The sequence below is a fragment of the Papilio xuthus genome, unplaced genomic scaffold (genome assembly GCF_000836235.2).
Source record: "Papilio xuthus unplaced genomic scaffold, Pxut_1.1 DF828142.1, whole genome shotgun sequence".
Taxonomy (NCBI): Eukaryota; Metazoa; Arthropoda; class Insecta; order Lepidoptera; family Papilionidae; genus Papilio; species Papilio xuthus.
In genome coordinates, this window is record NW_013530507.1 from 3,009,809 (window position 1) to 3,022,161 (window position 12,353).

The following is a 12,353-nucleotide window of genomic DNA, read 5'->3' on the forward strand; positions in this document are numbered from 1 at the left end:
ACATTTTACTAACTAAAAAAAGTCCAGACTGTGGTGCTAAGTACTTTTGGATCGTATCAAAAACTCTCTTGTTTCTTCGACATGCATCGTTTACACCAATGGGTATTACTTCACTTCACTTTCCAGAAGCTCTGATGAAAAATTCTACTCTGTGTTCACTAAATTGAATTAAATGTAAATCGAAGCGTGCTCGGAATGTTCAAGTCGCTCGTGATTCGAATGTTATTTGTAACGCGCACGATTTTCTACCTGGCTGATTGAAATGTTCCTTTAACAATATACATAGATTTTATTCAGAAGCGGTAGTTAATTGTTTAGGTCATTGACCTCTTATTGTGTTGGAATAACTCTACCCTACAAGTTTTTGGTGTTTACAAGCATTGTTTCAGGGTTAACAATAGCATAACAACATCATTACAATGATACCTCCAGGTTTCTACTACAAGTACTTACGTTTATTCGGTACAGAGTTTTTCATTCAGTCGTTCTTTTTTAAACATATTAAAACAACAATTTGTCCTGAAGTAAGTCCTATTTTTATTGTATATTTTCATTGGAAAACTGAGAAGCAACATTTTAATTAAAACTTCAATAACTTAGTTTTGCAAACGCTTGTAACATTAAATTAAAAAGGCAAAGATGAGAGAACCTATTATGATTTCACACTTCGATGGACATCGCTTAAAGGGAAAGGAGATTATTATTTTTTGTATATGTAGCTATATCTGTTCCTAAAGAATAGAGTTTTATTAAGAAAAAACTACGAATACATTCTCGCACCATTCTTAAAAGTAATCGAAAAGTATTAAACAACTTCATACATTCAAACGATAAATGTAAATGAATGACAAATAAATAATAATTTTCGTAACGACTAGAAAGGACTTTCTCTCGTCTATCCTTACTGTATAGATTTGTTATAAAAATAAATATGTCGTCGTTACAATATTTGATTCTTTCATGAAGGTTTTCCCATTCCAAGGGATGGTAAAAAATATTTTTTTTACTATAAATTTTTTAACGAAAAAGAAACTTGATTTTTTTAACGATTTTACGCGATATATATGTACATACAATAGTTGTGGAAAGAGAAATTTGAGGGACATCAAATGAAACTTAATTACTCTGTCGATAACGGTCATTACATGAGATTGTTGAAACGACTTTTAAATTAATTAAATCATTTAGAAGCAAGATTCACTTTGTAAAGGTTAATGTTGAACGACACGACATGGTCATTTTAAAATTTTTGTTAATTAATTCTTGTTAATTAAACGTGAAAGAAGCAATTATAAATAATTAAATTAATATTAAATCTAACAGAATAGACATTTCTTACTGTAACTGTATATCCACAGTTGTGTAAAATATGATGCCTATTTAATAAACTAGAAACAAGGATTTAATTTTTACGACAGTGTTATTGGGGAGAAAAAACTGAAAGCTAAGCGGAAAAACGCTAGCATCTAGAGTCATCTGTCATCTGTCATTTCTTTATTCTCCAGATGAGCTTTTAGCACTATGGTAAAGTAATAAAATATTACAAAGCTCCAGAACATGGCACTGTCAGGCTGCCGACACGAAATTAGCGAAGAAAGGGGCGGCGCGACGACAGCGGAGCGTGGCGATGTATTATAAACAAAAGTAATACTTCGCTCCCGTTCATGTTATACGCGTCGTTGTACTGTGATATATTTTTGATTACATCAACCCGCTGAGTTCGTCGCACCGCCCCGCTTGTCGCTAATTTCGTGTACGCGGCCTTACACCTACGCAGAAATAAATTCGCTTAGCCCTGCTTCGGAAAAGCGACCGGGAATAAAAGTAATTGAATTTGCGCCATTACCACACTATTACTCAGTGTCTGCAACCTAGAAGTAAACAGCTCGTGGACTTAATACAGGATTTAACAGCGATTGTTTCTTAAATATACCATTAATCATAATAAAATATCCACTAGATAATAAATAGTATGCGGAGGCAAAGAAGCAAGCGGCCACCTAATTTCGTTTAAACAGTTAATCGGCTGCTTCCAATAGACTTTTCCAACAAGTTGTCATGCGTTCCCAACCTACCATTAACAGAGGAGAGGATTACACTTAGCTATTTGCGGGGAAACTTGGATTTTTAAATGACGCCTGTCTCCTGAATGGTCTTGGTATAGAACCGGTTAAGCAAGCCACTACCCAATCGGTTTATAAGGACCGACGTAGTAGAAGACGATATATTATGATCTCCGATGTTTTTCTATTTAATTGTAATTCTATTTCCACTAATTACTTTTTTTTATATCATAAGGTGGCAAACGAGCGAGCGGCCACCTGAAATCGCTGAAATAGCGAAATGACCGTTGCCCATAGACATACGCATTTGCATATGCGTTGCCTACCTTTAATCGACGGAGGAGAGGATGCACAGAAAGAAAATATTTCCCTTTCCATGCATCCTCTCATCCAGAAAGTCCACTTCCACTTCCCATCCTTTCCTTATAAGAAAAAGGGTGGGAAGGGAAAGAGGACTAAATTATGCCTCCGGGACGCACACTCATCAGACGAAACGCGGAATTGCTTCCACTTCACGCCTGTCTTCTGTGTGGTCGTGGTATTTCACCGGGCGAGCCGGGCCAATTCGTGCGATGATGTTAAAGCGGGCTCTACCACTGTTGAAGCTACTTACTACTTAGCACAAATCTTATATTGCGTCTAATAATTGTACCGTTTGTGGCATAAAGGAAAAAAAAACAAAAACATATTTATTTATTATTTTAATATTAAAGTATACTAATTAATTACAATAGTTAAGACTGTAACAAATTAAATCTTAAATAAGTAAATGGACTTTTATTCAATTTTAAATTCTTTAAAAATTGATAAGATTAACATCCTCATGAGAAAAATCTTAGATTCAAGTTATTATAATAATTAATCAAACAGTATATTCAAATTTTTCTGTACAAATTTTACATTGAAGAATTTGTGTAAATATAATTAACAAAGAATAAAGTTTAACTCAATAGGACTGAGTAATAAAAACCTTGGACAGTATTTTAATGAAACATTTTTACTCAAACATATTTCAACCCTTTTACCGTATTGATATTACACAATACAAATATCATTATTGTTGATATATAATTATACGAAGGTATCCGAATTACGATTTAAAAAAAAAGGAAATAATCATACTGGAAGCAGTTTTTAAAGATATTTAATTAAACAGTGCCTTACTGTATTTTTTTGGAGCAATACAAAGAAACTGACTACAAAAAAAAATGGTATTATCATCACGTGCACGAAATATGATTTTTTTATTATTATATACATGTCTACGAATTAAACATTACGTTTATACGAACGTTAAAATTGTCCAAAATATTTTGATAGCGTGAATTTATCAAAATGATTTATGGAGAGGATGCTTGAAATATTAATTCTGGTTCTGGCACTCCATGTGTAAGTACTAAATACGCGTAAATGCTTATCCCTAAATGTATTTATGTTACACTGAACAATGTGATATGTTAAATGGGAGATCGTATGTAACACTACTAAGATCCGCACCAAGAAACCTTGAATGTTTATTCAATTACTCTGAGTGCAGATTTTTCGAACTAAAACTACGAGTTTGTATGATATTATTACGTCACGATATACGTGAGTAACTTATAGTGATAATATTTTCCATTTTATAATACACTATGGCTTTAATTTCGCCTTTCTTTTTTATTGTAAAATTTGGCAAACAGGCGCCTGATATAGCTAAATAGCAAAAACACTGCTGCCCACAGACATCGATTTTATCGGACAGAGAGAGATGTATATACATGCTATATAAAACGGATTTTTCATTTTCTATACAGCCACTCCCTGCCAAATCTATTTATAATTTATAAGATATACAAATAAAATTAACACATTCTTAATTATATATTTCCATATAATTTAATTAACACAAAAAAGAGATTTCTGGATATTTTTCCTAGTCTTTATTATTAACATGATCCTAATTATGTAAAGTGGATTTTCCTTTTGGTTTCTTAAATCCATTAACTTTATACAAAATTTTGCATTACAATATCTTCTTTCTTCCTTACATTCCTTCCTCACGGAACCGATGTCTTCACTCTGAAATTAATAAAAACAAGGCTAATTAATCTTTTTACTTTTATTTAACAGTATTTAATAGTTTTTGTCTTGTTAATTTGACTTAAAGTATTCCCATGATTACATTATGTATTGTATTGTATAATACATAAGTATGTGTGCACCTTTATCTTATGTTTTTGTATAATTAATTAAATGTATATAATAAGTGCTATTTCTTCGTATTAAAAATAAAATATTCTAGAAAAGCCTGCCTGCATGTTACACAAAAACATAATAAATTAACGTATGAATTTAACATTCGATCTCAATTTTTTTTGAGCTTATCTGTGTTTTTATCATTAAAGTGTTGAAACCGTCTGAATTTATTTAACAATTTGGAAATGTTTAATAGGTATAGAAAAATATATTATTTATTTGCAGATTATTAATCAAATATATTATTTAAATTACTGTGTATTAAAAATTGTGATTTCCAAGTTTTTTTAGATGCAAAAAAAACTTACGTATTGAGGCCATCGGAATGTGAGGCGAGCGGGGTGGGCCACCTGTGTAAATGCACGCGCCACATGAGCTGGCGAAATGTCATACGGAACTGACGAGACATAGAGCAGTACAGAATGAAGTTAATCGCTCCGTTCAGCAACGCCAGCGCGTCCATCAGTTCTCCGAACAGATCGTAGCAGCCTTTGAAGAAGCACCGTCCCAGTAGACCACTCAAAAGACCGAGTATACCCTGAGGTAACTCCGTCACTAAGAACAATACGAGTACCGCCACCAACATCTTGGTTGTCCTGTGTGCACGTTTGTTAGCTTTGCTCTGTCGCTTCCCAGTTTTATTTGTGGGGCATGTGTCATAAACTCTTATTTTCTTTTGGTGTTCATTGGCGCGGTACACTTCGAATATCAACCAAAGGCTTATCACCGTCAATATGCAACAGGGTAGAAGTTTGATGACCACTGCATGTACCCAGAAATTTATTAAGTACAGCATTCCCTCCTGGTCAGCGTCGACATGGTACAAGATCATCGGTCCGCTGGGTTCTATTACAACTGCAGTGTGGATATCGAACACCTGTACCAAACAGTTTAAAATTTAAAGTCTAGATAACGCAGTTTTTCTGTATTATTAAGTTACTATGTTTTTATATGAAAAAGTATTGAAATGTACTCCTGTTTCTAGCATACAAATGTTATTGCTTACTTTTCATTATTCTTAATATTCAGATGCAGATGCAGAAAGCTAGATTCAAAGACGAAATATTCCTTTGAATATAGCTAATTAGCTTCTATGAGTGGACTTTTATAAAAAATTAATTCTTACTTAAGATCTTAGAAATATATCTGCAATAAATAACTGATTTAATAAAATGGATCATACGAGATGGGATAGAAACTTTTCTATGCCATCACTTGATCACTTGATGTTAATGAGAAAATCACACTATTTCCATACTCACCAGGAACGTAGGTATACAAAGTATCGGCGGCAAGACGAAACTGCTCAATATCGCCACACTGCAACGTCTTTCCGTGCAAAGAATATGATTTTTGTCAGAATATCTGGAAAGATTTTTTTAAGTAATTTCAATTTCAACATATTAGTATTGTACATGTAAAATAGATAGAGAGATAAATTATTATATTTTATATCATTGTATGTATTTAAGAAAAATATGCTGATATTGTTAAAAAAGACATGAGTACTTATACTTACTTAATAGCGACATATCTCCAGACAGCTAGCGAGAGCGTGAGGCAGATGGAGGCCGTGTGAAAGATCTGCGCGAAATGCATATGGAAGAGCAGGTACGCTGCCCATTTGTACGGCATCTCGTGCTGAACCGGCAATATCTCCAACACAAAATTACAAATATAAATTAAATTCTGTCATATGATTTAATTTACGTGTTAAATACAAAACCTAACAAACAATAAGTGAGCCTTATACGAATATTTGTGACAAAAGTCATCGTGTCGCCACCGACAAAAGATTTTTGCAGCTTAGGCGTAAAGTACACCAAAATTCTCATACCAATTTTGACATAATTGACGATGACGCTTATCGCAAATATTCGTGCTAGGCCCACTGCAACAGAATGTCTTACGTGTCCTTTGTCTAAAGATATACTTAGATGATTAATTTTGTAACTTTGTTACATTATTTTATCGAATTACTTCATAGACAGGAATTTGAAAAACGACCTCGTGTAAACATCAAAATATTATATTTAAGATCATCTGGCATTCGTCAAGTATTTAAAGACACAGTTATAAGTTTTCTACTTCTTTTCGTGTATTTGTGTCGTAAATTGAAGATTTATATAATTTTCAATATTTTACAAACTTATCTCATATATTCCATGGTCGATTAAAACAAAAGAACCAACATACTGTCAACAAAACTTGTAAATTAATAAAACTACTTGAGAAATACCTTAAAAATATTCATATTCAATGTAATTAATTACCCAATTCCTAAAATTTTTGGGCGTGAATAAAAGACAATCATTTTTGTCTACGTCGCTCCTGTCCTTGTTCAAGTATTACTTCGAAACGCTTGCTCGAAGGAAATTCTCATTAATTCGATGTTGAACTGTCACATCGCCACACAAAGTTAAATTTTTTTGCTTCGAGATAATAAGGGAAATTAAAATTCGGGATTACAACGTGACGATCTCATGCCTTAGCAGTTATGAAGACCGTCTTTGACGTTATTATTTCGAATTTTAGAAAAGGCAATAAGTTTGACCAAAATAAACGTGTACTTTCCGAACGATGGCCGTTCGATAATTGCATGTTGTAATACTTTGAGAGAAAGTTAATGTTTTCTTATCCTATTATTAGTAAGATAACAGATAAAACTTGTAAAATTTCTTGTAAACAAAATGAAATCATGAACTATAACGACCACAAGAAAAAAAACTCATTCATTCATTAATTCTCACAAACTCACATTTACAATATTAGAAAGATACCGCCTCCATGATAAATATAATCGATTGTGTCCGCATCGAGATAAATGTGATATAAAGTAATCGAAAGATAAAATAAATCAGAACAACCAGATTGACCATAGGCTTAACTAATACTACGATTACACAGCGACGTGTCACAACTTCGTTAGTCTGAAGCCTTTTAAGTGCGAATAAATGGATAGGCGATTGCTTAAAAATTACATCTTTTGCTTCGTTCCGATTTACATGAATCTAAGCTACTGATACAAACTACCATTAGCGCCAAAAGGAAGAAAATCGAATATGCACAAAATACTTCGTCTTACAGCCAATCAGATCAGTAAACCAAATAATTAAAAACTGACATTTTAGTATAATCAATGGTTCGTAATTTCCCAGTTTATCCCGCCCCAGAATATAGTATATGTACTATATGCAGAAATATAATAAATATACATATGAATAAATTTGATAGGATGCAATTTGAGTTTGACCGTTTGCTTCTGTATCTACGTATCGCTTGTGAAAGTTAGTCGTTAGTTATCATTTTAGTTCAAGAGACGCATCCAGAGGGATAAAGCCGAAACACTGCTCCTAACTCACTTACTTACCTTTAATACGTAACAGTACAAAGAGCATATAAAATCAAAACCGCCATAAAAGGCGTCTAATAAGGGCTTATTCTTAACTTTCTACTATATAAAAAACTGAATACCATCTTGTAACACGACAAACACGTCGTATTTGACAAAAAGTTTGATCGTCTATAATTTTACTTTAAGCTCATTACATATTAATTTTTATATCCTTATCGTTAACAATGTACATTGACAAAAAGACCGTCACAAAAATTCATAAATAAAAATAAAATTCTAAATTCTACAAGTACATTGTGTATACTAATTCTATGCGTACAAAGACGGATGAATCAGTTAGTGAAAAATAAACTTACAAGGTAGCGATAAACTGCGAAGGGCACGTACTCGAGCATTACAAAGACATCGGCGACCGCCAGCCACTTGAGTAGGCGGTTGATGGGGGCGGCGGCGAGGTCCCGCCGTGTCAGCACAGCCACGTTCAGGGCGTTCGCCAAACTCCCGAACAAGCACACCTATAATATTTACGTAAAAATTATAATATCCAGATGAAGAAATTAGCCTACTATCGACATATACAGAGAAAATTTGGGAATATTAACAAATAAGTACGGTGATTGAATGTCGATGGCTACAATTGTTACCGCCAAAGAAAGTAAGGTAGAATGATGATGACCATAATCTTCAGACGGAATGTTGTCGGCTTATACACGTCCTCACCAACCTCTCGAGCCTACCCTTGATAGGGGTGCCTAGACCTAAATCCACGTAAAAAAATCGAAAATTGAAAAACACATTGGATTATGCCGGGGATTCAGGTGCCACCCACCTGCCGTTTTTTACCAAAGTAACACTAAAATCCGATATTCAAAAATAAAGCCGAGTTTATTCCGGATTTTCGAAGTGTGTGTTAAGAGATTTCTGTGAATACTGCCTTAAAAACACAATTTGTAGTGCCTTTCGTTTTTCATTTAACCACGCTGTTGGGGGATTACATAGCATTTTACGTTACTTACGTAAGTTACTCAATTTTCGTTCAATTATCCAAGATATAAATATTACCTTTCAAATGAAATACAATAAAACACATGCACAATGAAAATAGACATATTAATAATTTCTGTCTGAGTGCACATGTACTAACAGCCCACGAAAAAATACCTCTAGCGTCTTATGAAAGAAAATAGGATTACAATGATCTATGAAAAAATATAATAGATAGTTTGACTTTTTAATAAAAGTCAATTTTAAAAGAAAGCGTTAACAGACCCAATCCACAATTAATATTTTTAATAACCTGTCAATATTGTCATTATGATTTCATAAGGACAACCTCGCGTCCTACAAACTGACCTTAATAAAGAAATAAATTGAAACTTAATTGCTAGCGTAGATATAGTGCAATATACTAAATGATAAATTCAGATTTTAACTAACCTAAGATAACCTTAAATTAAATTAAACTAGCTTTAGAATAAAAACATATTTACGTAACAAGACTTTTAATAAACACATCGAAAGTACGATTTTTTTCATTGACTGTAATAAAATTGTAATAAGAAAGTTAAATGCTTATTAAATCCAACAACGAACAAAATGTTGTTGTTCGAAACCTGTAGGTTATAAAATTATAGCTACACGGAATATTCATAAAGCTACAAAACAGGAATTTTGAATGAACGACTGCTAAAATGGAAATCACGGGAAATGTTAAACTAAACGGGCGAAATAAAAATTAACAAGATATATATTAGTGTGAAGAGATTTAATAAAAGATGGTAAACCCATAATAAAAAAAAATAGTATTCTATACTTCTATGGTTGCCTTAAAACAAAAAAGTCGAACTTTTTACATTACATGTAAAAATTATCAAAAAATTTTAAGTAATTTTTAAAAAATAATATAAAAAAAAAGTAAAATTATCGGTATCTTTTCAATGAATTCCAAATAATATAAACTTTTTTCGACGCACATTTTTAGAATACACATAAATAACGGTGTTAATGTTATTTTAAAGAGAGCTTCAGCAGTCGGCATAACAAAATTCCTAATCGTACGACGTATATCTGTAAAGAAAACCAGACTCAAAGAGATGTACTTAAATTCGGACGTGTTTACAAACAAATCTTTGAAAAATTGAAATTTATTTTAGTAATCATGACAAAAATAACGCTAAGCCGAAACATTATTGGTGAATACACCTTTGTCTAGCAATCTTGAGATTGATGGATGGATGAATGATGGATGAAAAACATAATTTTTTTATTACAAGTGTGGTTTTTCAAAGAAGTGTTGTAAAAACAAACATTACGTTTCCGCCATACGTCTTTAAAATTACTTCCTATTTGAAACTAATCCGTTTCTCAGAAATATCAACCAATGCTATATATTTTCAGAATTCAAACCATTAAAATTATATTTACTGTAAAATTAACTTCCTGTAAAAACATGAAACGAACACGACACGCAATGACGGGTACTACGAATAGGAATCGATATGAAACGATAACCAATCGTCGTGTAAATAGTTTTTAAATCCCCTTCCATATTTTAGACTAACACAAATTTGCTCTATAAAGTTCAGAGGAGTTAGTATTCTGGTGAATGCCTGTTGTTTTACATAGGTATCAAAATTAAAAACTATTAAAAAAAGATTTCAAAAGCGTAATCAACCAAACAGTTTTCTTTAAACTAAATATCATAGTGGTCAATATCAGCTTAAATATAAATAAAGAAAATACTCATAAAGGTGGATGCTTACGACTAGGCTGACGTATCCATGGATGCTGTTGTAAGCGAGTATGACATCTCGAAAACTGCCTTCACAATAATTGCACGCCGGCGGCTCCAAGGGCTTTGTTAAATTCAATTTATTCCTCCATCCGTCCACCAACTTTATTAATGTACCAAAGTCCAAGTTGTCATGACTACCCTTCGTCGAATGTTTATTTTGCTTCAATATAGATAAAAATTGTGATACATCCACATTACTTCTATTGTTATCTAACGACTCAGATGCTAGAAGCACTTCTCCGAACAAATCCGAGAGAACTTGAGTTATATTAGACGTGCTGTTTTCAACAGTCTGCATTTTGTAGTTCAATAAATTGTATTATACAACAATTTTGCAAAAAAATGTGTCTCTAAAATCTTGCCATAGCAATGAAACCTTATTCTGTAAAAAAATATTCAGTTAAAATAATTTGTTATAATAATGAAACAATTAATTAGAGAGAGGACATTAAACACATTAGATACGTTGGAAATTATTCCAGTTGTATGAAAAATTTCTTTGATATCTTGTTAAATTTTCATCTACGAATATAAGGTTCAAAGGATTTCACATTATTTGGATGTTACATTGATTCTACGAATAGCTGGCTCTTGTTTGTACGATACTATGCTTTATTGCTTTTTTGGAAATATGTATTTATGTGTACATAAATACATATTTCCAAATAAGCAAATAAGCGATCAGAAGAAGCAATATTGTTTATAAATTAAAATTTTGGGGAAAATGAAATTGTAATATATCTTGAAACAGCCATGTTCATCGATAAAATGTTTTAAACTCAAGAAGGGTACTGTTTATGATCTGATGCTCCGCGGGCTACTGGAGGCGAATGTTTTTTAATTATAGATATTTCTTACTTTATCCTAATATTGTAAATATAAAAGTTATAATTGTTTGCTACCTGGTAACCAAATAACGGATAAATATATCTGAATTAAATTTGGCACAAAGAAGGTCGCGTGCGTGGTAAGCATTTTTTAATGTTACATTATTTCTCAATATCTGCATAACGAAATTAACAATAAGTTTTTTTAATTCCCAATAGAGGGAGTCGGAGACAACTAGTGTGGTAGTATCCGATGAGTCATTGATACATTCTGACGAAGCTCGTTATATTAAGAGTGGCCATTACCATAACAATATTACCACATTGTTTGTTCAGTGGTCGTCAGTAAAAAAATATATCACTTAGCTAACTGCAGGTGAAATTACTTAATTGGTTCATACTTAGAATTTATGAGATCAGAGGGAACATTTAGACATATAAAAACATAATATACCTGTTTACAAATACTAAATTTAATTATAATTTGGCTTTAATCTTCCAAAATGTATAATAAAACTAGCTGTCGCACGCGACTCCGTCCGCGCAGTATGGAAAATAAACTCAATAAGAAGCCAGTTCTTCCAGACTATGTTCTACATTTATGCCAAAATCAGCCGTTCTGGAGATACCTTCAAACAAATATCCATCCATCCATTAGTAGAATTAGTAAGATATGCATAAATGACAAAGATGAAAATAAGTTTTTCTTTAGATGTTGGGGATGTAAGCAACGAATTTTATTTTACATGCACACAGATTTAGCGTGATACTGCGCTTGTCCTCGCTTCAATCTTCAAAGGTAAATGTCAGACATTTTGTATGTAAGTATTTTCAGTATCAATCGCGTAAGTTGTCCGGTGTGATTGGTGCGGATACGAACGCTCATATGAGTTAAGTAAACATCTAAAACGTAATTTTGTAGACTGTTATGAAAGCGGGTGCGGTTTATACCATAAAAATATTGGATTTAGAATTCCGTGTAACTGTAAACTTACAGACTATTTTTCATACTATTGTTTTGTTCATGATTTTTAGTATCATATTTTAGGTAAATCAAAAGCAAATATGTTCGAAGT

The 12,353-nt window shown here is 32.5% G+C and overlaps 1 protein-coding gene across 1 annotated transcript; it reads right to left on the reverse strand.

The window, feature by feature from the left end:
- Window positions 1-1,585: 1,585 nt before the first annotated feature.
- On the reverse strand, window positions 1,586-10,748 carry LOC106113982 (sex peptide receptor-like). Its single transcript, XM_013307040.1, has 6 exons — window positions 10,419-10,748; window positions 8,013-8,171; window positions 5,821-5,957; window positions 5,564-5,666; window positions 4,610-5,178; window positions 1,586-1,769 (listed from the first exon to the last, which is right to left on the reverse strand). The coding sequence occupies exons 1-6, from the start codon at window positions 10,746-10,748 to the stop codon at window positions 1,586-1,588; spliced, it is 1,482 nt and encodes a 493-aa protein (XP_013162494.1).
- Between the last annotated feature and the right edge of the window lie 1,605 nt (window positions 10,749-12,353).

Bases quoted from the DNA above. Each gene is read 5' to 3' on its own strand.
- LOC106113982 (XM_013307040.1), bottom strand. From the start codon at position 10,748: ATGCAGACTGTTGAAAACAGCACGTCTAATATAACTCAAGTTCTCTCG. The intron at 5,667-5,820 runs GTAAGTATAAGT...AAATCTTTCCAG, and splicing joins TGGAGATATGTCGCTATTAA to ATATTCTGACAAAAATCATA. The intron at 5,179-5,563 runs GTGAGTATGGAA...TGTTTGGTACAG, and splicing joins TTTGTATACCTACGTTCCTG to GTGTTCGATATCCACACTGC.